Raw genomic sequence first — 27485 nt, forward strand, 5'->3', positions numbered from 1 at the left:
TCAAGTATGATGCACATACAAATATAACTAGGTTCGCTTGTATTGGTATAGCTTCTGTATATGTATATGTTTGTGGGGTGTTAGGTGTGGGTGTGGGTGTGGGCGTGGGTGTTATGTGAGTGTGTGTCAGCTGTACATATGTAGAATGTATGTACCCTTTACCAATAATTAGTTAAACTGCAGCTAGTATATGTATTTGCCATTCTAACAATGTTGTTTCTTGTACCTTACACACACACTAACTTCGATTTTATTCGTAATTAATACATTGGAGTTTCTTATCTTCAATTTCTCATTTTCATTAGCAGCTTTTTCTCGGGCTTTTCTCTTGCATCCTTCCTTTAATTATATCCATTTATTAGTCACAGATGTTTTTTTAGGCGAATCTTTTTTCCTTCTCGTTTTGCAAAATTTTCATTAATGTATTCAGCGTGTTGTATATTATTATTAATATTTAATTCGATTCTCTTTATAGTAAAAAAAAACAAAATACAAGTAAAAGGCAATTTTTGTTAGTATGTTGGTTGTTTTTCATTTTGTGTTTTCTTTGTTTTTGTTTTTTTTTAAAGATTTTTTTTCTTGGTTTTGTTTTTGTTTGAAAAAATTTGTGCTTAATTTTGTAGAAATTTTGGTTTGTTCGCCTGCATTTTTTCTTTTGCTTTTTCAGTTAAAACAAAAAAGTGTTAAGATATTTTCTTGTTGGGCTTTGTTGATTTTTTTCTTGGGTTTTTTTTTTTTTTAATTTTAATTATGTATAATATTTAGTTCAATAAATTCGTTACGACACATGGACTAAGACACAGCAAAAAATATTCATGCTTAATTTAGATTCAGTTTCGTGAGTTTTTCTTTTTTTTTTTTGTTTTCATTTTCTTTTTTTCCTTCAATTGTATTAACCGTCTGCTTATCCTCATTCTGTTGTTGTTCTGGCTTCAATTGTTGTAAATATTTGTCAATAATAAATAATGAAACAGCAGTATTATTATTATTAATTTTTTGTTTTGAAATAGGAGTCAAGACAGGACAGTTCCACATATCGCGTCGTGCCAGCTTCCAAAATGTTTGTAGTTATTTTCTCATATTAGTTTCGTACTAACAGTAGTAACTGAATAACATGCACTGGATAATTTCTAAATAATTTAGTACTTTTCGTGAGTTTTTCTCGTCGGTATTCGGTTTTGATATGTTCGCTTCAAATGCGTATCATGAAAATACATTTGCTTTGCTGACTCTGTCTCTGATTCTGATTCTGATTACGATTCTGACTCTGATTCTGATTTTGACTCTTATTCTGCAATACAACTCCGTTTAAAAATATACAGTAGAACAAGGCTACTACATAAGTACATGGGTATATTCTATATATGTATGTATATATATATAAGTGTGTGTATATATCTGCAGTAGGTATATAGACTAAATAGGGAAATTACATATCATTTTGTGGCTTTTTGGGCGTGGTAATTCCTTATTTTTTTAAGCGCAAGAAATTCCATCTCCATCCTCCACCATCTCCTACCATTATTTTGACCTTCGATTTTCGATATATTCCCAATTGTTCAAATAGTTTCATTACAATAGTGTGGCCAAAGCTTATTGTCGAAAGCGTTATGCATTTTTAGTTTCTTATTCCTTGTTGTTATCCTTTGTTTTGGTTTTGTAAAAATATTCTCGTTACTCGTTGCTGTTTATTATTAATAATAAATAATTGTTTGTTAATTTTTGCAAGTCAAAATCAAGTCAAAGAGAGAAAAGAGACTACTTAAAGTGTAAAAGAGATCGAGTTTCGAGTTTAAAAACTTGTTTTTATGTTGTTGAAGAATCAATCCGCAGTAAGGCTATTTTCCATTTTCCTTGTTGGTGTGTTAGTGTTTCGGTTTTTGTAAGTTTTGTTTGGTTTAATGCCACGTTTTTCTTTTACTTTCCATTTTCAAAAATCAATATTTCATTTTGGTCTTTGCTTATAATATTAATCACTAAAAGTTATTCTTGTTTGTTGTATATATCTTCTTCGATAAATGTATATAAATTTCTTGTTTGTTTGTTCGGTTTTTGGCGTAACTTTTCTGTGAGCTTGGTTTATCCACATTTCTTGTTATTATTTAGTAAAGAAAATGTTTCAAAAATGTTTAACAAACAATTCAATAGACATTACGCGAAAATGATGCGGCATTTACTTATATAATGTATACATGTGTATGTATATAAATCAATTGTAAAATATATGTATATATATAATATTTTTATATATATTTTTTTTCTTTTTTTAATGTTATTCGCTTGTATGCTTGTATTTAGTTTGTTGTATAATTTAATATTGCATTTGGTTTCGTTGAACGTCTGGACAATTGTTTATCATTCCGCCGTCGATCGTCGTCGGTTAAACTTCCGATTTTGCATCTACTTAGTGTCATAGAGATTACAACTAGATTGGTATATATATTTATATATATGTATATATATGTGTGTACGTATTTAAATATGAGTGTTTCTCTTCTTGTTCGTGTCGCAAGGAATTTCGGTTCGCCCTGCAAAGTATGCTACGGAAATACACTGATGAGCTCAAAGCATACGCGACTAAGGATCGATATCCTTAAGTTCACTTCCGCTTGTATCTATTTACCACACACACACATAATATAAATACTTCCTATTATTTTCAAGTGCTTTGACGAAAAGTTCACTTTCCTCTTTTACTATTTACAAAAAAATTTTGATTTCAGTACCTGATTGCAATGGTTTTTGTTTCTTTTTTTTATTAAAAAAAATACAGACACTTGTAATTGTTGTTGCTTCCTTTAAACATTATATGAAGTACATGAATTATTTTCATCTAATTTTATAAATATATGCATGTATATTTAGTCCTTAATTTGTGTTTGGTTTGAGTACGAAAAGGCTTTCAAAAATTCTACCGGACATATATAACTCTTCTACCTCTCACTAGCTTCCTTGCCTTCTGCTTGTAAACTTTAATATGTAAATACACACAATTAGCTAAGGTTTTATTAAGCTGACCGCAGTCCAGTGTGATCCTTTTTAGCAGAGATCCTTAGCACGATTATGCATGCTGCTGATCCTGTGGCCAGCTTTATGTTAAATATTTTATGTCGACCGCTACACTTTACGTAAGTTATGTAAGTGGAACCCAATGAGCAAAGTATGTAAAGCATCGCCATCATATCCTTGAAAGTGTCTTACGTCGCGTATACACTACCCTTGCTTTCTTTCTTTCTTATTTGTTGTTTGTTTGTTTGTTTTTTGTAACACTACAATTCAATTTAATGTGGTTATTGTTGTAAATATATAGACAATATATATATATATATATAGTTCATATGTGTTTTACAATTACGATCATTGGTTAGATGCAAGTGCCATAGGGTTCACGAATCGAATGCCTACCGAGCGAGCGTGTGTACCATGTGTGTATATGGTGAGTGCGACCGATAAAGAAAAATGGAATAACTATGGGAAATTGGTCTAATTTTTATATGGCTTTTTTCAATCACAACCATTTAAAGAAGATGGAGGGAGGAAGAAAGCGAACCGATATTCCTAAAAAGCTGAATGCTACCAAAAAAAAATATTAAAGATAACCGAAATATATATTTCGAGAATCCGCTCCAGATTCCGTTCGAGTTTTAGCTTGTCGTGCAGACTAAATAATCAAATCGGATTCGGAAAAGCACCTTTTTGTTAATATTTAGTGTGTTACTCCTCTTCCTATATTATCCCTGAATCTGAATAAAAAGGAAAATAGTGGAAGTTTTGAGCGCTTTTTTTATACGTAATATCCATTTTCTTTCTAGATTTCTGGCAAGGATTCTCTTGAGTGTTCTTTCTGCGGATTTACTTTTGCTGATAGATAGTTATTATTTAATTATTTTATGTATATGTATGTCGATTTCGATTTCGAGAGTTAGTCAATTGCTGTTTTATATTGCATCCATATTTTAGTTTTGTGTAAAGTAAAATAAAACTCAAGCTTTTGTTCTCAAGGTTCAGGTAATCAATTTCTAGTCTTATCTGTTGCACTGAGTAGTCTGCGTTTTTCCACATTTTCATTTGTTTGTCTTCTTGTTATTAATATTTGTTAAAGGTTCATATTATATAGATGTATATATATATATATATATAGTTCATATGTAGTAGCAATTGGAAATAAGGAGCATGATCAAAACAGATGATACTTATATAGGTAGTAATGTCCTCGGATGCATAAAGTTGAGTTGCTGCAAACTATATGTATATAGTATAAGGTTCTTAAGTACAGTTAGTTAGTTAGTTAGTTGTTCCAGTTTCTAGTTTTCAATTAGGTAAATTTGTGGCTGACTGAAACAGGTTGCTTTTGTGGCTGATCTTCTGGTGTGAGTTACTGGAGGCTGGAGGTAAAAAGAACTTTCTTATTGTAGTTTGTCAATTTTAATTTTCACTTATTTCTGTAACTTGCTGTCTTCGTTTTTGTTTTGTTTTGGCTGCTGCAGTGCTAAAGTTAACTCTTTTTTTTATATATATCGAAGCTTTAATTTATCTCTCAATTATTATTTTGGTCAAGCGGTTGTTTCGATCAATTGTTTCTATCATCTTGTTGTTGTTTTTGTTTAATTGATTCAAAGGGAAGACATAACATTCTAGAAAAAGGTTCCTAACTGACATCGGTATTTTTACTTTATTATTTTCTATCCGTAAATATATATATTGTTGAGTGTATATATTGTATATATTGTATATCTTGTTCTGAGTATAATTTAAAGCATTCTTATATAGGTATGTATGGTTTTTTTCTCGTTTTTTTTTTCTTAATTTCATTCTTGATGTGTAAATATCAATAACCGTTTTGCTACAATAAGACAATTTTATATATATATATGTATATATAGATGCTTATATATTTGTGTGTGTGTGTTTTTGGTGCCACTATATTATATAATACGTATTAATAAATATCCGAGAGTGTGTGTGTAGGATCATAAGGATCATCATCATGGAGGCAGAAAGTACATGTTTGATAATTAAGGGTGAGGCCTCATATTGCCCATAGAAAATTTAGGGGAACCCCCAATTGGAATCAGAATTGGAATTGGTATGAACTCCCAACGTTTTCCGTGTAAAAAGCACAACGAAATAAATGTTTCTTTTCTTCGACCTTCTTCTAGCTCTTTTCCTTCCTTTATTGTGTGTGTTTTTTTTTATTTGTTGTAGGAATGGCACGCCACTTAATTTATCATATATATATTTATATATATTCTCATATAATTTAATTTGTTAAGACAACATTCAAACACTTAAGATGGCTTAATCAAGTTAATAAATAGTTTTTATCTTCGTCTTGCTCGTTTTTTTTTTTTTTTCTTGTTTAAATATCAAAAGTGGATGGAATTATGTGATTCTAGTTATTACACGCACTATTTATGTATATATATATATATATATATATCGTTCCTTGATAATACAATTCATTTGTCATGGTTTTGGTTTTGTTGCCTGAAAAAATTCGGACCAATTCATTTTTGTTTTTTGTTTTTATTTTATAAGGGGATATACGCTTTCTTTCGTTCGTTAAATATATAAAAATATCTGTAGAGTTCTGTTTTTTCTTGTATTTTTTTGTTTCTTCGTTTTTGTTTTTTGCTTTTGCCGTAAAATGGTGTGTAGATAAAATTGTTAAATGAAACCATTTTTGCAAAAAAGTTACAAAATCAGGATTTCTCTAGGGGGATTGCTCAATGGGTAAAAATTCAATTGAATATTTCACAGTGTTTGCATTGCACAATATTCAATAAAATATTGTCATTTCGAAAATCGATATACGATGAAGATCGCTTGAAATAAATCGAATCCAAATCAAATACCTCAGAGTTGATCTATCGTATGAGTTATCGTTAAAGGTACAGTTACCGTTACAGTGTTTGGAATGCTTAATAACGCTTTATTGTATGTATTGGTTCAGAATTTAGCTCAGTGTATGGGAGCTTGAGTGTTTTTCTAGAGCTGCAAAAACATCGATGTCTTGCCGATAAATCAATACCATCGAAAACATTAAGTGTCTTGTCTAATTAGCTGCACTTTCTACCAATCGCTTTTAGCGTTTGTGCGAAATAATTTAAAATAAATGAAAATAATAAATAAAAGGATAGGAGATATGTGTTGTTTTTTTGGGGGGCTCTCGGGTCTCTTGCTCAACAAACGAATATATTGTCATTGATTGGTTTTCTCTTTCCTATCTCCCTTTCTTTGCTTTGTTAAATTTTCCAAATTTGTATAATACTTGTAAACGCTAATTTGTATATTTTATAAATTAATTATTTAATCAATTAAGTACAAAAAAAAAGATCAGTTAAATTGTTGTTACCTAAAAACATACAAAAAATAATATGAAAGAACAATTGAATCGTTTTCGATTCGATTTAACACTATCACAGGCGGGAGGGGTTGTTCGAAGGGAGTGAGACGGGGTTAATAAGTGTCTAATTTGGGTGCCACGAATCTAGGAGTATTCGTACCCATTCAATTCTAAGCCTAGAAACATAATGCCATCATATTGGGGCCTGATTGCGATCTCGTTGGACAGCAAAAAATTAAGTATGTATAGAGGGTACTGTCTCAGAGCCCCACAAAACATTTGGATATATATTTATAATATCTGAGAGATTCAAGTTTCGAAGTTCGAATTTTTAAGTTTCGAGTGTCCAGCTTCGAGTTTCGAGTTGAGTGTTGTGGCATGCTAGAGTTTACTTATCGCTTTCTGTTAAATAGTCTGCCATTTGCGAGTAAAATGGTAAAAGGTGTAAAAAGCCTAAGGAGTACAGTCAGCAAAAATGGTATAAGTTGGTTTCTGCAGTTCACATAGTTTTTTCCTTATTTTGTTTTTTTTTTTTTTGTTAATAGTAAATAGTTTTTTTTTTAATCTCCGTTCGTTTTCCATTCAATATATATATGAATATATAATATGATTTTTGCAACACAAACACACACACGCACATAAATCAGAGTCAAGTGAGGGTGACGGTCTGAACCACAGAAGGGTTAAATGTATGTAGGTAGAAGAAGAGTAAGCTTGGTTCTTGAGGAACATTTTTATACGCTTATATCCTTAATACATATATTTCTTTTTTCTAATTTCTCTTGGTGTTGTTTTATTTGCCCTTAACCCCTGTGCTATGATCTTAACGCTGCCCAAAAAAAAAGATATTAAAATTAAATAATTAGAAGAAAGGACAACAGAAAAACGTTTGATGTAAAAATTGTTAAAATATTTGTGTCTTTGTTTTGTTTTTGGTGTTATTTCTAGAATTTTTGTTTTCTTTGCTTCGTTTCGATTATTTTTTTTGGTAAAATTCCTTTTTGTTCGAGTTTAAATATGCACAGTGGAGCTTGACTTTTGATGCCCACTGTCTATAAGAAATATATATATGTGTGTATATATACATATTTCCATAATAAATTTTAATTTAATTTATTATATTCTGTTTTCCTTGAGGCAGCTTTTTTTTAGTTTTTCCTTCTTGTTTAATTCTCAAAGAAAGTTCAAAAAATTCTTGTTGAATAGTTTTGGGTATTCGGTTCGTTACACTCGAAAAAGTTTGCCGTGCTTAAAGGTTTTTCTTTGTTCATACATTGTTGATGTCTTCTCTTTAATATTTACTTTGTTTTTTTTATTGTATTGCACTCTGTTTTTGTTATTTATTAGTTAATTAAAATGCCCAACAATTGTTCTTTTTTTCGCATTGGTAGCTTAATGAGAGATTGTTTTGGTTTGTTAATTGGTTTTCGTCGCCTTCCCTTTGTTTTTTCTCTGTTTTGCTTTAAACTATACAACATCAAAAATAACTCACATAAAATTCATTCAACATCTTATCGTTAAAGTTAAATTACACATGTATATTTCATGTATATAAGGTGTATATAATTCATAAAACATTCTAATTGTAATATGTTTGTATGTTTTTTTTTTTCTTTTCGATTTCTTATATCGATTTCGATTTCTGCGGGAAAACCGTTCTTATCAATTGATTTTTGACCATAAGTGATGTTTTTTGTTGTTGTTGTTGTCGGACATACTCGTAGGATTTTTTAGCATCTGCTTTAAACGTTTGTATTTATGTAGTTCGCTACCTAGGTAGTATATGTATGTATAAATATCATTTAATGCAATACAATAAGTTGACTGTATATTTGGTGCCCAAAAATATTGTTGCTGTTTTGTCTTGGGGACTGTATGGCGACCGTAATCTGACCCCCGAAAAATGTTTTGCAAAGTTCCTTTACCACTTACAAAATATCTGCCTTTTTATAATTCATACATATCGCTAGTGCTAATGACAAATCGTATCTTGGTTTTACATTATTAGTAATATTATTATTAGATTTGTTTTTTTTTTTATAATTAAAGCCATTTGACAACACAGGGAATTTGTTCGTATCTTATTGGGTTTGGTTTTCATTACGTTTACGTTGATTTTTGTTTTTTATTTTTTGCTTGAAATGTCTTAGAGTTTGTTTAAGGATAATCAATGCGTACGTATCATAGATCTTTCATATTGGATCTCTATGCAAAACATCGTTGTCTAAATTACTTTCAATTGTCTTCTGTGTTTGGTGTGTGTGTGTGTGTGAGTGAAGGTGTCTCAAAAATGTATTGCAGTGTAGCTCGCTCCAAACTGGATTTCCTGACCTCTACAATTATCATTTTGTTTATTTTATTTTTTTTGTTTTGCTATACATATTGTATATAGTATATATTTACTTAAAAATTTGCCAAGGCGCGCAAAATGTTTGGTTTCTATTGGTTTTTTTTTGTTTTTTGGTCACATCTTAAGTCGAATATACATATATGTATATATATATAGTTTGTTATTATAATATACAATTATGTATAATTGTGTTGTTTAGTTGTGTAAATTTTGTTTTCATTTAATATCTGCTACACATAAAAATGTTTCATTTCATTGAATGTTTTGTTTGTTACTTTTCTTTTTTAACAACCCCAGAGACAAATTTGGTGTGTTTTGGAAATAGTTTTTTGTTTGTTGTTTTGTTTTTGCTTCGGCATCATTACCTGCTATGCAATTATTGCTCTATAGTTTTTCTTTAAATCGAATGTACCAATAGTATTTGTATATTGATATCCAATACCAATTGTGGTTCAATACATATTGTGTTAGCTTTATTTGTTGTGTTTGAGTTGAATTTGTATTTTATTAATCATATTTGTTGCTTTCGGTTTACACTGAGAGAAATTAGGAAGTTGGTGTTGCTGTTGTTGTTGTTGTTTCTATACGGTTGCTTGTATTTTGGTTTTAGGTTTCATTAGGTTTTAGGTTTCCGTTTAAAATTCTAGAAAAATAAAAGCTTTCTAATTGCTTCTGTTTTCATAAGTTACCCATTTCATTTTAAACTTTATACTCTGCCCACAATTTGATCCTTGCATCCTAGCATTATCCTTCTGGCCCAAGCACGAAAAACTTTTATTTCCTATTTTCGATACACTTTCATCAATTTTTATGTTGTATTTTGGTTTTGTATCCAAGTTGGTTTTTTTGGTTCGCTATAAACTAGTAAATATCTGTGTATATATACATATATATATATAAATATGTATATATATATTTTTTTTTTTTGCTGGTTGTCAATAAAGGACTCACTAAATCGTACAGCACATCAATAAACGCTTTTTACTTGATTTATTTATCATAAATTATGGCACTATAGTTATTAGTTGCTATGTGGTTTTTCTCGATAATAAGACATATTCGCTTGGATATATGTTCCAAAAAACACTACTCACACTGCATCTACTACCCACAAAAAACACACACTGACAAAATAAATGATGTGAGCAACAATCAATCAATCAATCGAGGAAAACCAGAGGTGTAAAACCAAATCGAAAAACCAATCCCTATATGGTGTATAAATAGTGTAAACATTATGCTAAAAAATGTTTTGCTTTTGTTTCCTTTTTTTCTCTCCTTTGTTATACTTAAACATTGTTTTTTTTTTTTCTGTTTTAGTAGCATAGTGTAAATAATTCCCAGTGATATGTACGCAAATTTAACACAACAACTCGTCGAGGGAGTTTTTAATATTTTTTTTAATAGTTTTTCTTTTTTTGGTAATTGTTAGCCTCTCATATTGGTTTGTTTCTACACAAGTATTTCCTAAATATTAAGATCAAGCGAAAAGCATTAAATGGTCGTTGACTTAAATGCAATGTCTGAACAAAGAGGTTGAGGCAATATACATTATATATATTTATATATAACCGAGTTCTCGCCACCCCGAACCAGAAATCAAAATTATTAATAATTATAATAATAATAATGAAGAAAGTAAAGAAACATGTATAATTTCGATTCAAAATGGTGTGTATATATTTTCAAACAAAAACAAAAAATAAATAAAATAAATAGGCATCAATCCCTGGTTATTTGTAATATTATTTTACCTATATTGTAATAATATATATATTATATATGTGTATACATTAGAAGTAAGCTTAAAACACAACTCAATATTATCAACAATATTGTTCAACACATTATTCGTTCGCTTCGTGAGTTTTAAACAAAATGAGGTTACAAATAATAAAAGTAAAACGATAAAGAATACTACAAACTGATGACTCGAGGAACTTTTACTTCATAGTTAGGCAAAAATCAAATGTTTAGCCGATTTGTTTATACATTTTAAGGGGGAAAGATGGGAGTTGAGTTTAATTTTTAGTTGTAAGTTTTTTAGTTTTTAGTTTCCTTAGTTAACTTTAGAATGTTGTTTCACATGACAAATTGCGATTCACACTTCTTCTTGGTGTTGTCTCTTGTTTTTTTTCTTTTTGTATTATTTTGTTTTTAAACTTATCGTAGCTTCTCTTGGTTGTTTCTTAATTGATTTGCTTGCTTTAAGTTTTGATGTTTTTTTTTAATGTACTTTATTTTATTGGTTTCATTTCTGTTGGTTTGTTCTTGTTCTTGTTGTATGTGTGTTTTGTAAATTTGCTTTTGATTACATATTTGTGGTTGCCTGCCCTTTCTGCGTTCAGTTTCCGTCGCTTATGCTTAATAATGATCTATATATAATATAATTTAATATAATATAATATATAATTTTAGTTGATTTTGTTCTTGTTTTTTTCTTTTGGTAATTGATTGCTTGTCGTTTTATGTTTTCATCGTTTTCGTTATCAACTTGACATATGATCGATCTCCCTAAGTCGGCAAATAAATTACAAAAAACTTCGATTCGTCCTGTGTGTTTCCTACTGGAAGCCGGAAAAACTACATATAATCACCTCGTAAACTTTCCAGCTCTTCATCTTGAAATGATAGTTTTCCCATCATTATTTTGTTTTTCTTTTTGTTTTTGCTTGTCTATAATAAGGCGAAAAATATCATCAAAAAATTGACGTACACTAAATTGTATTTCTGTCTGGGTTTTCCTTTCCTTTCGCTTTGTTTATATAATTATTGTTTTACATATATGTAAGTATATGTAGGCATGTATATATAATTTAGTAAATTTGTTTTTGTTTTAGTTTCCTCGTCTCCTAGTTATATGAATGTAGGCCTTTTACTCGGGGACTGTCTTATATATATATAGGTTGATGTTTCCTCATGGTAATTAATTCATGGAGACTCCGCGTAAAAGTGAATTCACTTTAAATAAAATACACAATTTATATATATATATATATATATATATATATTTTTGTTGCTTGTATATGTCTGCTTGTATATATATATAGATATATATGCCTTTTTTATACATTTATATTAAAATAATTTGATGTATAAAGCGGTTGTTGTGTTTGGGCTTTCCATCTCCTGGTTTCCTAGGTTCTCCTATGTTTAAAAATTTTAACTAAATGCAAATATGATACAAAAGACATGGCATGGAAAGGGTGGTGACTGACAGTGGGTGGTGGTGTGTATTTTGTTTTTTGCTTTTTGTTTTTCCATTTTCTGGAGCAAGAGAGGGCTGTCTTTTGTGAGTTGGTGCGTTAGTAGTACTTAGTAACCGAAATTCTTCACTGATTGCCTGAGCCCGAAAATAAACAGAAACTGAAGAAATCCTACCCGAGTCCTTCTTAGTGGCTAGATGTAAACATATACTCGTATTTGCTATATATGTATATATATATATATATATATATCTTCACGGTCAATATGTATATTGTATATGTATAGTGTTATATATATATATATGTTCAATATCCGCTCTGAAATTTCAACAAGAAATTTGTGTGTTTCGTCGCATCGAGGAACAAATTCAATTCAACAAATTCAAATACTTTTCGCGCCCTATTTGAGATTATCATACATACACATATATATATATATATATAAATATATGTATATATATATATATATATGCATCGTTTAGTTTTAGTAATTAGTTACTTTCAGAGCGCTGCGCTTAATTTTCATTCACGTTTCATTCATTTTGAGCAAAAGTCTCAAAAATATCATCGTTTATTCCATTTATTATTATGACCGCACACAAAAAGTTAACAAATTATGAAATAGAATACAAGAAACGATAAACAATTGTACAAATAAGGACTGAACAATATTTAATAGTTTATAAATAAATGGCTCTTTACTTCTCCCCTTCGTCATTCCGAATTTTTCACATAGATTGTACATATAAAAAAATCTTTGGCAGCATCTCTTTTTATAAATGGGTTCGTGTTGTCTTAAATTTGATCTTTGCCAATGTGTCGTCTATATTCTATATAGTATTTTAATAATATAGGTATATATGTGTAGAGTAGGAATCAAGTGATTGAGAAACATGTCTATACATTATTGCTGTCTGTCTGTCATCTGTCTGCCTGTCGGTGTGTGTGCGCGTGGCATGTATAGTAAAATATTTCCTAATTAGTTATAAACAATTATTTGCTTCGGTTCAAAGCTAAGTAAAAATCATAGATAGATAACACGGAAAGATGCAAATGCGGCGAAATGTTAAAAATAGTGGTATATGTATACTTGAAATATGATTTAAAAAGTATTTTGGGGGGCGGGGAAAGTGGAAAGTGAAAGCACTTTCGTCACATTACAATTATATAATTCTTTTGTATTGCTTCTTTTTAGCAGGCATTTTATTGGCCTTTAAAAATTAAAGCGCAGTGGGTGGCAAGGGGCGGAGAAGGTGGGCGGATGATGTTGGTCTATTTATCGTCAGTTCGTTCTCGTTATTGTTTTCATTCTTGCTCTAAATCTCATTCGCATCTCACATTTTCGTCAACTCGTTTCTGTTCTCCTACTCGTTACTGTTCTCGCTACATTAAGTGATGATTTTTGTCAGTTAGTTAGTTACGTTCCCATATTAATTTACATTTGTTTCGCTCGCATATGTATTTGTTATAACTTTATTGCTTCTTAATTTCTTGGGTTCTCGGCAAGTAAGCAGTTTGTCAATTTGGCCACGCCCACTGTTTCACCGCCCCCGGTTAATTGGACCATTCGCTAATCGTACGTAATTATTATGCATAATACACAATATAATATATATTTTTGCTAGAAATTCTATAGTTTACACGTATCGTCGCTCGCTATAGTTGCGTCGTCATAATCTCAACTAAATTGTAAATTTGATTTAAACTTAAGCACATTTTTTGTTTATTTTTGGTTTTTGTTTTCACATAAAAATTTGTATGACATAAGAAATAAATTTGTCGGGTTTTTTGTTTATGTTTTTCTTTTTGTGTGTATTTGGTGTCTGGAAGTTTGTTTGTTTTGTTTTCACTTAATATCATTTTTCGTCTTGAAACTTAAAATTAAATTTAAAATTTTCGTTTAAAGCAATAATCGATTTAAGAAATCAAATCGAAACTAAAAATTGGGTATAACATATATATGCATGTTGTTTCTTTCACTATGTTTGTCGTTTTGTTTTTGTAAAATAAAAGCGTGTGGAATTACAATTTCATTTGAAGGCCTATACACATAAAAACTAGAATGAAATGTAAAATTATTGTTATTTTTCATTTAAAAAAAAAAAACGTACAAAGAGTCAACGCTGACAATGACAAATAAAAGTGTAAAAATACGATTTGGGAAAAAAGGAATTAAAAACAAATATTTTGGTATATTTTGCATTTGAGTTTTCTCAATCGACTTGTAAAATATATATGTTTCCTGTTAATACTATCGTAGTTAATGCAGCGACAAAAATATAAATATAGAAAGGGCAAAGGAAACCAATGGCTAAATTATTGTTAAATTAAATTCAATAGAAAACAAAGTTATTTAACAATTGTTTTGGGATTCGGTTGAGGGGGGCGCCTAGCTTAACGACCAAAAAATAAGGAAACGTAATTAAAATTACAAAATGATATATTTCAACAGCCAAATTAATTCACAAAATTGCATTTCTTTGCCCCCGCTCTCAACTCTCCACTGCCTCTCTTTCTCCAACATAAACACATAATCCATGGATTATATATTAGATGTTAGGTCTAGTTTAAAGTTACATAATTTCAGTGGCATAATAAACATAAACAGAAGCGTTTCACTAAAGGTTTTGTGTAGAGCCTCGCACGTGTGTAACAAACGTAAAAACTAAACAATAAACATAATAATAGTTATAAGTATGACAGATTGTAATCCTTGATTACTACAATTAAAAACATAATTATATTATATTATATATTCGTCTTGTAGTATTTTCTTTTAGAACAACTTAACATTTATAGCCTAAACATAAAGTTTACGAATTACATTTCACAACTTATAGAAAATATGACAAGATTACAAAACAGTTTTCATCTCTTTCGCTTCCACTTCCACGTTTTAATAATAAAAATAATAATAATAATGAAACACAAAATGCGAGGAAGAGGAATTAACATTAAATTCAGTTTAAAACTTTTTTTGTTTTGTTTTTGTAAAAGAATTGAATACAAAAGATTCACTTCGTTGTATGTTTTAATTTGTATAGTGATTCCGAGTTTGTTGTTGTGTTGTTGTAGTTGTTGTTGATGTTGATGTATAATAAATGTGGTTACAGCCTATAAAAAATAAGTTTCTTCTTTACTATCCGCTTCTCACGATCTTCTCATTCGCTAAATAAATTGCCATTTGCTCTTACTCATGATATATAAAGTTCACGCAAGTTTGAAAAACGTTTAGATTGTATATAATAAAGATATTTTTTTTTTATGTATACGAGAACAACGAAGACTAAATCATAATCGTAAAATATTATACATTATTTACGCATATAGATAGTAGATATATACATATATACGTTTGTTTTTTTTTTTTTTGTTTTGTAAAATAATAATGTCTTGGGAGTAAAACCAGCCTTATAATTGTATTACAACGGGAAAGAAATGTTGCATGTATATCCGTAAATTATCGTGAGTGTTTGCCTTGTTGTTGTTAGTTGCGTGTATGGATATAATGCACATGTGTTGCACTTGATTTGTATATATATTTATATAAGCAAAAAAGGAATATCGTTTGTTTTGTTTAACAATGTAAATATGAACTAAACAGATACGTTTTTGTTCTGTTGGTTTTTTTTTCTCGCTTGTCTGCTGTTATATTTCGTGTTATTTATTATTATTTATTTCGTTTGGTTTGTTTAGCTTAAAGTTTAATTTGTTTGTTGTTGCTGTTGTATGTTGTTTTGTGTAGAAAACACACACACACACACACAACAAAGTCAAGTCGTACTACTACATCATCTCGAATGTGTCGGGGGGGTCTTTGAATATTCTGCCTCCACCTGGTTGTGTAGTTCGCTCGCTACCTTGTCTTGTCGCGTCATCGTATATATATATATATATATATATATATACATATAAATATATATGCTCATGTTATATATATATATATATGTGTATATATGGCAAAGTCAAATAGTCATAGGATTTTCGTTCATGTTTTTTAAGATACCTTTTTCTTTTGTTTTTCTTTTTCATACATTTATATATAAATATTTATATATAAATAGATATCACCTTATTTAAGCAGCGTAAGGAAAAACCTAAACAGTTTACTTGTTAGTGGTTTGGTTTTAGTTTAAATTTAGTTTTTTTGTTTTATGTTTTTGAAATCAAAATAAACTACTTGGATTTCACGATATTCATCTATTTAATTATTGCCTGTATGACGCGTCGTCGTCCTCAACAATTTTCATTACTCCTGCCTTTCTCTACTCCTTCTTTTTATTTTTGTAGGTTTGTGCACAAAAGTTGCACATTTTCTATATATATATATATAAATATATATATATATATGTCTGCGCATTTCCTTTTGGTTTTTAAAAAAGATTCTGGAAGGGTGTATGCACAAAAAAGCTAATCGGTCGATATAACAATATATATTTCTATATAGATAATAAGTAACATGTATAGAAGTTTTGCACGTGTATCGTGTGTGTGTGTAAGTGTACGTGTACCTGCCTGTATGTGACAATTTTTATAACAAGAACATAATTTTAGTTAATTTGATGTGATAAAAGCATAATAATAATAATAATAATAATCGAATAATCGAAAAAACAATGTAAAAAGGGTTTTTTGAAAAAACACATTTTTTTAAATGATTAAAACTTGATTCCTCTTTTTTGCACGTTTTTGTTTTGTATTTTGTTTGTTCTTGTTTCTTGTTTTTTTTTTTTTTTTTTGTTGCCTTTGTCTAAGTAAAATATTTTGTTGTTAAGATTTCTTGTGGTTTTTGTTTGTTAGTAGCGCTAATTTTGTTTTTAAATTAGAGATCAAAAATAGTATTTTGTTGCTTTTTTGTTTTTATCATTTGTTGGTTTTGTTGTTGTTTGGTTGTTATTTATACAATTGCTGTGTGTCTAACAAACGGCAAAAGTTGTTGTTTTATATGCAGCTTTAAAAGGATTTAGTTTGTAGGTTTTTATTATTAATATTTTTTTTTGGTGTTTCGAGATTTCTCATTGTATATTTCCTGCTCGTCGGGCTCTCACACATACACACGTATATATTCATATCCTTTGTCCGATATATATATGTATATGTATGGTCTTAAATGGCTTTTGCTCGCTAATCAAGATGTCAAACACGTTGCTCTTGAACATTTAAATAATTTTGTTCACTCGCTCGACGGTTCTGTTGCTAACGGCGGTTGTGGTTGGTTGTTGAAGTTGTTGTTGTAACTGCAGCTGATCATGTTGGTGCTACTGATGTTACTGTTGGTATTGATAACATTCTCCTCGCTGCTCTCTTGCTGCAGCCCTAGTTGTAGCTTTCTGGTCAAAATATTGTTGCGGATGTTGCTACTGCAATTTTGCTGCTGCTGCTGTTGCTGTTGCTCTTTCTGTTGCTGTTGCTGCTGCTGTTGCTGTTGCTGCTGCTGCTGTTGCTGCTGCTGTTGCTGCTGCTGCTGCTGCTGTTGCTGTTGCTGCTGGTGTTGTTGCTGCTGCTGCTGTTGACGTCGACAGCCGTATATCTTGCCCGACGAGTATTTGTAGTTGTATTTGACTATATCGACTGATGGACGATTATTGCGCGCCTTGATTTGCAATCAGTGAACATAGAGGGTGTTAAGGACCAGAACATGATGATTGTTCTTGGCCAGCGTCACCACATAGCCCTCGGATGTGATTTTCAAGCCGCAGCAGCGTGAAACCTACGAATTATACGTTGTTTAACTTATCGCTCAAAAAAAAAAAAACAAAAAAAAAATGGCGAAAACATGGTGTTCATAATGATATTTCCAGAAAATGTCCATATATTTGACGCAAAAGCCAATATATAAATCGATAATTTAACGTTCCGAAATATACGCGAAAAATCGATTTAATGTTTGCTATAAGAAAATGTGCCAAAGAAAATCTTAGCTTAAACTATAATTGAGGAAAAACCTTAAAGGAAGCCTCACAGTTTTTAATTGGTTCAATAAGAACCGAACAAAAAAATAGAAAATAGAGATATATAAATCATACATATCATAACAATTCGGGCTTGGTTCAATTTCAATTAAATTATTTTAGAACCGTAAAAAAAAACTATAACTCAGGTTGAAATATGTAATATAATATAAATTATGAATATATGTCACATCTCATTGCAGAAAAAATATGTTGAAAACAGGGAAGTAATAATTTTGTTTCGATCAATTTATAAATCGTCCCTTTGGCAGCTATGTGAAATAGGTGTCCGATCCGCCCTGTTTCCACTTATATACTAATGAGAATAGTTAGAAGACTACCTTACTAAAGAACGGTGGGACTTTTGTGCGTAGAAACGGACAGACGGACAGACTGGTGAACGGACTGACGGACAGTTAGACGTACGTACTGAAGGACGTACAGACGGACGGACATTATATGATATTTAATCATTGAATGTAATATTTTTAGATATTTTTAATTTCGGCCTATCAAACTTTGCGATATTTTCGATATGATATTGAAAGCGTTATTTTTTCGATAAATTATATTGGAATTTTCTTCTTGATATTTGTATATATGGTCATAACAGAAAATGAAATGTTTCGAAATGAAATGTTAATAATCTTTTAAGTTTTAAATTAAAAAGAATTAATTATATTTTTGATATATGTAAATATGTTCTTTAATTAAAATTAAAGGTTTCGAAATTAAATCAAAATGTTTTTCTAATGGATTATGGTTTAAAATTTAAAAGAAGCCATGAAATAGTTTTCAGTCTTCAAAGTTCATATTAAATTTTTACAATATAAAAAAGAACAATTACAAATGATTTAAAAATTTAAGTCAAGTTATGTACAATTGGACTTTACAAATTTTTAAAGTTTTTTTTTTAATATCAAAAAAATCAACACTTTAAAATAAAACTTGAAAATGACCTAGCTAAACGATAAATGAATTTAGTATATATTGGGTGGGTGTGTTTATGTATGATGTGTGATATTTTGATATTTTTGTATCACTGACCTTTACATGGGGACACTCAAACTCAGACTGGAGGGCGCCCTCGCGCGAATAGCAGGCCACGTGGAAGCGATTTCCATGCGAATCACCGATAAGCACATCCCCGGCATTTGAGATATCGATGCCATTGGGAAAGCAGGTTACTTTCTCGTTGCCAATGCGATAAAGGAATGTGCCGTCGTCCTGAAAGACGGCCACGCAATGGCCCTTGAAGTCGCACACATAGAAGTCGTTATCTAGAAATCGAAATATGTGCAAAAATAAGTTGTCATAACTCATTTCTCTCTCTCTCTCTCTCTTTCTCTATAAGTTGAGCGTTATACTAGCTCAACTAATCAATTAGATGAGGGCTCACCTCGTATGGCTATGTCGGAGGGCTCGCGCATATAGTCGCTGCAGTCGAACCAGCGGACCAGTTCACCCTCCTCGGAGATCACAAACACTGTGGGCGAGACACTATCCACGGCCACAATGTGACCCTTGGCGGTGACAGCCAGTCCCGCAACAATGTCTATATATCTGCGAAAAACGAATTACATTTGCATTTAGTATTGCATTACATACACAATTATTAGTCTCTTACCTAATGGCTATCTTGCGCATAAAGTGTCCACACTTGGAAAAGATCTGCATCCGGGAACGCTCATTGCCGCGATCGCAGACCACAAATTTCCCATTGTTATGCATGACGGCTACCTTCCGCGGATACCAGAGCTGGCCCTCCTCCTTGCCAGCCACACCGAACTGAAACTTCAGGGCACCCATCTTGTCGAAGACCTCGATGCGATGGTTGTTCGTATCCGCTACAATGATCTCCTCGTCGACGCCCAAACAGAAGCCGTGCGGTGAATTAAACTGGCCCTTGGCCGTACCCAGGGAACCAAATTTGCAGCGAATCTGCATGGGAGTCGCCTTGTTGCGGCCGGTAACAACACTTGTGGTGCCAGGTGGTGCCACGGCATGGAAATTATTTAGACCCATGTCCTCAACTCCACCCACAATCGGATTGAGGGTCTGCAAGTTGGGAGATGTGGCCGGTGGCAGGCAGAAATCTGGCAAAAAATCAATGCCCGATGAACTTCCACTCGACAATAAATCATCTGTTGTTTGTGTTTGTGTGTGTGGTTGCGTGGGATGTAAGGTGGTTCAGGTGGTTCGGTTGGTTCAGGTGGTTTAGGAGTGGTAACAGTGGGTTTTTTGCATTTTATGCCAGAAGCAAAGAAAGAAAAAAAGAACTCAAAAGCGTAAGGAAACCGAACAAAAGCAAAGCTCAATACGGTGGTTTGGCCAAAGGGCATTTTGTTGACAAACGAAAAAAATAAAGGCATTTAAAGTCTCACCATTGTTGTTGAGTCCCAGCTTGGCAAGCGCCTGGAGATTGTTGAGCGCCCGCTGATCCCCGGATAGGATGTCCGCTAGGGTAATAGGCTGCGCTGGCTGTGCCACTCCTGATGCCGGCATAACAGCCTGCTGCTGCTGTTGCTGCTGCTGCTGCTGCTGATGCGGATGTGGGGCGCCAACAACGGCACTGCCAGTCACTGACGAACCACCAGGCACTTGGGCAACACTCGGTCCTGGACCGGATCCAGCCCCACCCACGACCAGAGCATCGCTGAGAGTGTCCGGTATCGATTCAGTTAGACTCGCCAGCCGCGAAATATTGTACTCCAGCATACTGAAACTAGGCGGCGGTCCATTGTTGATAGACAGATTCGCACTTGGACCGGCATTAAGGCCGACATGTTGTCCAGCCTGCTGGACGATGCCCTGCGGTACCACCAGCTGGCCCATCTGCTGGGGCAGCGTCTGCTGTGCTGGTGGTTGCTGCTGCAACTGCAACTGCTGCTGCTGCTGTTGCTGTTGTTGATGCTGCTGCTGGTGCTTCTGCTGCTGCTGATGCAGCACAACCTGTTGCTGCTGCTGCTGAGACTGCTGCTGCTGTTGCTGCGACGAAGGCAGCTGTTGTTGCGACGATTGCTGCGGCGGAGAGTCCATCATCGAGAAATTGGTCATGACCGAGTTAGTGTCGCCGTCGAAGGAACTCTGCAGCGAAGACGGCAGCGAGATAGGACTGAATACAGCCGAACTGAGACGTCCTTGGACAGAGGAGCTACCCCTATGGCCAACAATCAAATTGTTTGTATTGTGTTGCTGCTGTTGTTGCTGTTGCAACTGCTGCTGCTGTTGCTGAACCTGCTGGTGCTGTTGCTGCTGCTGCTGTTGTTGCTGCTGCTGCTGTACTTGATGCTGATGTTGCTGTTGCTCTTGCTGCTTCATTGATTGCTTTTTGGGGCTACTGGAGGCACCGCTTGAATCCGTGAGGAACTTTCCAAACATCTCCCTGGCGAACTGCTCAAACTTCTCCGGTTTGGTCTGGAACTGCAGTTGGTAGGTGACATCGTACTTTGGCGTCTGTGCAATGAGGTTGAAGCACTGGGCCGCAATAACCGGCTTCAGCAGGAGAAATTCTACGGCATTGGCCTTGTCAATTGCCCGCTGGCCGAACTGCGCCGCTTGCTGCAGCTTGCCCATGTTGTTCTCCAGACTCTGCATCAGATCCATAATCTTCAGTTCGCTATCCGAGTGCAGGCGCCCCAGCTCGGCGAGCATCTCCTCCGTAATGGTATCCAGCATTCGTTTGTAGTTCTTGGATGCATCCTCGATCTGCTGGCGAACCGTGTCGTGCTGCGCTTGCAATTCCGTAAGAGCGGTACTTAGATTGCTGCCGGCATCGTTGCAGTAATCGGCCTTCTTCAGGGCCTCGATCAGTGTATGCTCAAGATCGGCGCGCACAGCCTGTTCCGCCACCGTGGCCGTTTCGTAGTGATGATCATTGCCCTTGTGCTCGCTCAGCAGACAATCGTTGCAGGTGGGCACCTGACAGGTGAAGCAGTAGTACTTGAGATTCTCGCTCACATGCTGCAGACAGCACACTGGTTTGTGAATAATCAGCTTGTCGTGGACGTTCTTCTGCAGGTCCTCGATGCGCACCACCTGATGGTTCTCGAAGCAGCGCATATACTTGTGGGCATTGTCGCAGCCATTGCACAGAAAGTTGGCGCAATCGTTGCAACGCGAAATGGCCTCTTCCTTGCTCTTGCACGAAGTACAGGCAATGTGCTCCGACTCCAGGTTGGACAGATCAAGGACGTTGGTCACGATATAGTCACAGGTCAAACCCTGGACGCCCTTCGGGCCCAGAGGCGTAACTTGCTTGCATACGGGACACTCCAGCAATGGCGGCGTGTGCATACGATGAAGCTGATGCTCGCTGCCGTCGAACGAGGATGAAGAGCAGCTGGTCGGCGAGCTGGCTGACATCGAATCCTTGGACACCACTGCCTGCAGGCAGTCTTCGCAGAAGACGTGCAGACAGGACAGAATCCGTGGCATTACAAGGCGCGAACTGTTAATGACAAACCCAGGAAAAAATCATAAGCATAATCTCTGCATTACTCGACCCTAAATTTAACTTACCTGCATAGCTTGCACATCTTATCCCCGTCCTTGATCATCAGGCCATTGCACGAGTCTTCCAGTGAGTCCAGCTCGGTAACGCCGTGGCTGCTTAGCTCCTGGCTGCTCCCAGTACTATCCACATCCACCACTAGACCGAGGCCCAGTCCCAAGCCCAATCCCAAGCCCGTTAACGAGCTGGAGTTCACCATAGCAGGTGGTCCGGCGGCTGCGGTGGACGATGACGGGATGGAGGTAGCTGATCCGATGCTTGAGGTGCTCACACTGGTCACATCCAGGCTACCCACAGCGCTGCTGCCCTTGCCAGTGTCCGTATCAGTAGCAGAGCCCGAACACGATCCAGAACTAGAGCCTGAACTGCTGCTGGATGAGCTGCTGGTGCTGGAACTACTGCTCGTGTTGCTCGCATCGGTGTCCTCCAGCACTGACGAATTAGAGGCATCGTCGCTGAGCACGGTCTTCAAGCTGTTATTAATGGAGGGACACGGATCAACCGTGTCCACTGCCGCCTTGACAGGCTCCTCCAAAGTGGTCATGATGCTGCACAGGAAATGAATTACATTTTAATAATACATTTGAGCATAATTTAAATACTTTATGATTTTATCGTTTTAAACGTGGATATTCCGATATTCGCTAAATTCGATTGAAATATGTAAGGCATTTTCTTATTAGCAAAGTACTCACCTTTTTTATTGAGAGCTCTCTTTCGATTTAATTTGTTAATATCTATTCGATTCTGTTTATTCCTTGTTGTTTGGCTTCTGGACTCTTCTTTGCCTAATCTTCCTCACCTCTGTATACACTTTTAGCTTAACTATTTACTGTTGTTGATTCTGCAGCTGCTGCTCCCTAACGACCTGCCGCTCTCCCAAGAGAGCCATGCCACGAAATCTCTCCGCACGTAATAAATAAAAGTTCCAAGCCTAGAAAGTCCAGGGAGCGACAGCGAGACTTTGGCGTCGTGAGCGGCTAGATTACCGGGCGAAGGCGCGAGAGGGACAACTATTATATTCAGTGACACACATACATAAACACACTGTTGCTGCTGCTTCTATTGATGCTGCCTTTTACTCCTTCTTGTTGCAGTATTTCTCCTTTGTTTCCTCCTTCTACGACTTGTGTATTTTGTTTTACTTAAAACTTATTGCAAATTTGTAAACATTTTTGCGAGCCTCCTTATACTTTTGTTGTTTTTTCTTAGTTTTTGGTGTTATTTGCTGATTTTTTTTGTCTTGCGTTATTTTAATGCATCTGCATTTGATGGCATGGCGAGTTGTGATGATCCTGATGAGTTGCTCTTCTTGTTGCTACTGCTGCTGCTGCTGATGTCGTTACTGATGTTTGTGTTGCACGAAATAAAGCGAAAAAAGGACGAACGAGACGACGAAGACGACGACGATAACGAAACACTAACGAAGAAGGCGATTTTGAAATTGGACGACAGCGCCGCTCTTTAATTCATCCGATCGTACGACAAAGATTTATGAAAAAGAGTAAAAAAAAATAAAAAAGGAAATAGGTTAGCCAAAAATGTGCACTACAATAAATGCGAAATTTAAAACAAACAACAATTATTTGCGAAACGACTAAAGGAAACCCGATAATCAAAATAACAACCGAGTGTAACTCGAAACACACTATACACAAACACTACACACAATCTCACAAGTATCTAACGTATCTGACTAACGGAGCAAAGGCAATGCGAGATTTGGAGAGGCGAACAGAATGAAGGTAGTGGGAGGTAAAACAGTGCAAATTGAATTCGTTCTCTCTCTCAATCGCTCTCTTTAATTCTCTCATTTGGCGTAAGGCTCCTTCCATTTTAAGCCTTACAGACAAATCAATGAATGCAATACCCTTTCGACTACGCCTGTGGCTTATGCAACAGCATACATACACCTACACCCATGGACGCTAACGGATTGTTTATTGCATGATTTTCGGCACATTGAGAATGTTTTTGTGCGCCGAAGTGAAATTTTTATTTGAAAAGCGCAGCCTTAACCGCATTGTATATTTTTAAAGAGAAACAAGCAAATGGTATTGCTAATTAATTCTTTAGCCGCAGCTGCTGTGCTCAAGGAATTAACAGTAAATCCTCGACACCAATTTAAATGTTTCCGAGTTATTATTAATCTTGAAAATTAAACGGACAATACCTTTTTGATTTTCCTGGTTGTTTTCTACTTAAATGCAGTATTTATTTGCATTCCCTCATCTAGGCTTTAATTAAATAACAAATGGTTGTGCAACATAATATGTAAAAACCAATAACCAATAAAATAAGCTTGCCATGTACAATTAAGATTGATCTCAGTATTATTTCTTTCCCTTATTTAAATAAATTTTATATAATTAAATTTCAAATAATTAAAGATTTAATAATATTTGAAGATTGTTGTAATCAGATGAAAATGGTTACATTTTAGACCCTCCAAAAATACATACATACATATGTATATCGTTAGATTCATTTAAAGAACAACAAATGTCTCAAAAACAGTATTCACAGTAAGAATAAGAGATTCTATTTCAAAAAAATCTGCTATCTAAATATATACATATGCTTTCATGGAATTTCCAAAAGAAGTTCCGAGTTTCTTTCAAATGGTTAATTATAGTGAATTTTAACACTAATACGAAAATCCAATTGGCAATTATTCAACCGGGTAGTTGTCTCCAATTGCAAACTAGCTTGGTTTCCAACTAAATTGGAAAGGGAATCTCTAACTAGCTATTTCTCTTTTTAGCAGTTGCAAACTGATTTCTTAGGAAATTTATTTGTTTTGTGTTCTGGGCTACAAAATCGTATTTTATTTTTGTTTATTAAAACCCACTGACTGACTGATCGTACGATTTGTTTGCTTCGCGTTTTTTAGTCCCACCCCTGTCGGGCTACACCACTGAGGCGGATTCTAGCTCCAGTTACGTTTACGTTACGTTTTTCACGGTTATGTGTAGTTATGCGCCACTCACACTAACGTTCACGCACACATATACATATGTTATGTATAGCGAGCAGCTGAGCTCTTTACTTATTTCGCTTAACTTTTTTTTATCGCACAGTGCCCACTCAACGTGGTGAACCAAGTAAAAGTTTGTTAAATTAAAAAAAAAAAACATTCATTTTAGGGGTCACCATTTTATTGTTTCGCAATAAATGAAAATAAATCTCATTTCTAATTTCACATATGTCTAACTTTATTCGCTTCACACTATCAATATGATCTTTGCTGTCGTATCGTTTTCGCGATTAAATTTCGCACTGATGTTTGAAGTACAATTTTAAAGCTATAAGTCTATATAAGACTCAATTGTCTGGATTAAAAGGTTTAACACATAAAATACAAATATTTTAATTTACTGCATAAAGTATTAGTCAATAAGAAAAAAATTCTCAAGAAGTTTTTAGAAAAGTCCACGCATCATTCAGCGACAGGCTGTTTATTATTTCGAGCAGTCACTGTACTTATTTTTTTGCACGCAGGCGCGTCTAAAGCGCTGGCACCTCAGCTATTTCCCAGCTAGATTTCTCGCAAGGAGCTCGTTTGCAAGGACACCCAAAACACACACGAAGGCCTTGACCAGCAGACAACAATTGAATAACCCATTTTTGTTGGGATTTAGACTAAATAGTTTAAATTCGGTCAGCGGATGTGTGTGTTGCGAAATTAAATCTAGCTTCTAGATAGTTTACACAACTAAATACTTGTGTAGTTGTTGTCCACATCACACGCACACAAATCAGCTGCAAAAAACAATTGCATACGCACACACTCACACCAACACTTGAACGCAGCGACACACGTGGTTCCCGAATTTAGAACGGCTGCTGGACTTTTTTTTTCTCCATTTCGTTACAATTGCAATTATTGTCCCCTAACGACTTTCGTCAAATATGCGCCGCATCTGATACTATTTTCCTGTACTATACTTTAATTTTCTTTTTTTTTTTTTAACGCCTGTGTGCTTCTCTTGCTCGCTCGCGAACAGTTATTTTCGAGTGCACTGCTGGGGTCCGGCTATTGGGAGCGAGCAAACTAGAGAGAGAGAAAGAGCGGCATATGCCAAATGCAAGTTGGTATTGGTGCGCAAGCTCGCTCAATCGCGGCAAAAAAGAAAAGAATTAAATACGACATATACCCGCACACAGACCGAGGAAATATACACATGGCAAATGAAAATATAATTCCTTTCTTTAATATATATTGGACATTTTTCGAATGGCCATTTCAGAGTCTCTTTTTCGGCTTAAGTTTCTTATGGGACACGGGCGGGGGCGGAGTAGTTCTAAAACCAATTTTAACTGTACAAAGCAATGGCCAGACAACTTGTCGTCGGTGGGCTCTCCGTGGATCCCCCTTTTCTCTCTCTCTCTCTCTCTTGCGAGCCCCAACATTAAGGGGATTGAATACCCTCCAAGTGTCGGAGTGTAGTTGTCAAATAAGGTGAAGGGAGGGGACGGACGCCACTGCCGTTGTCCTTGAACGCAAAATTTCCACTTGACTACCGCCCAGGTGGTCGTGGTCATAAAAAAAAAAAACACATACGCGAGACACACACCCACACTGGCACATCCGGGGGCTCACACCGAGTGTCGCAAACACATACACCCACACACAAAACAGCAGACAGGAGTCGCTGGGCAGAAAAGGTCCTTGAAATGCCAGAACATTAAATGTCTATCCGGCTTTGAAATCATTTTCGCAGTAGGCACAGAGTTAACTCTCAAATTGGATGCGTTTACTTCAGTTTGGCGGCGGCGGTACCTTTTTTAATGTAGTTTTCACACGTTTTTTCGCTCCTCTCTCTGCTCGTTACGATTTTATATTTTTTCGTCGCGCACACGAACGGCTATCGCTGAATCAATTTTCCTATCGATACCTCTATGGGAAAAGTATCGCATACATTCGATCCTTTTCATTTAGATTAGGAGACGGGGACACAAAACTAAAATGTCGATAAAAATCTATCCATATCTAAGTCTTCACTGTATAATAAATCAGTGTACATAATTTTTTTTTTTAAATAACAGATGATATCTTGGACACACGTTTGCCATCGGCAACGGAAAGCGATACTGATAGCGATATCGATAGGAAAAC

General features: G+C 34.6%; 1 protein-coding gene and 1 pseudogene across 6 annotated transcripts; both read right to left on the minus strand.

Annotated features, from left to right (window-relative positions):
- Positions 1-12464: 12464 nt before the first annotated feature.
- On the minus strand, positions 12465-17458 carry LOC147645120 (uncharacterized; annotated as a pseudogene). The gene has a single exon (XR_015270527.1). The product of XR_015270527.1 is annotated as an uncharacterized LOC147645120 (transcript).
- On the minus strand, positions 13597-27474 carry mei-P26 (E3 ubiquitin-protein ligase meiotic P26). 5 transcript variants are annotated; one of them, XM_086825967.1, is made up of 8 exons: positions 27150-27474; positions 23062-23828; positions 22375-22914; positions 20238-22303; positions 19481-19949; positions 19253-19416; positions 18901-19133; positions 13597-17612 (listed from the first exon to the last, which is right to left on the minus strand). In XM_086825967.1, the coding sequence occupies exons 3-8, from the start codon at positions 22908-22910 to the stop codon at positions 17508-17510; spliced, it is 3573 nt and encodes a 1190-aa protein (XP_086682093.1). In that variant the 5' UTR covers positions 22911-22914; positions 23062-23828; positions 27150-27474; the 3' UTR covers positions 13597-17507. The 5 variants fall into 5 exon arrangements, with proteins under 5 accessions (XP_086682093.1, XP_020808521.1, XP_086682098.1 ...); XM_020952862.2 differs by having other exon boundaries at positions 19481-19997; XM_086825972.1 differs by lacking the exon at positions 27150-27474 and adding an exon at positions 26162-26666.
- Positions 27475-27485: the final 11 nt, after the last annotated feature.

This window comes from Drosophila serrata, unplaced genomic scaffold (assembly GCF_035046125.1).
Source record: "Drosophila serrata isolate PLE 108 unplaced genomic scaffold, ASM3504612v1 contig_8, whole genome shotgun sequence".
NCBI classification, from domain to species: domain Eukaryota; kingdom Metazoa; phylum Arthropoda; class Insecta; order Diptera; family Drosophilidae; genus Drosophila; species Drosophila serrata.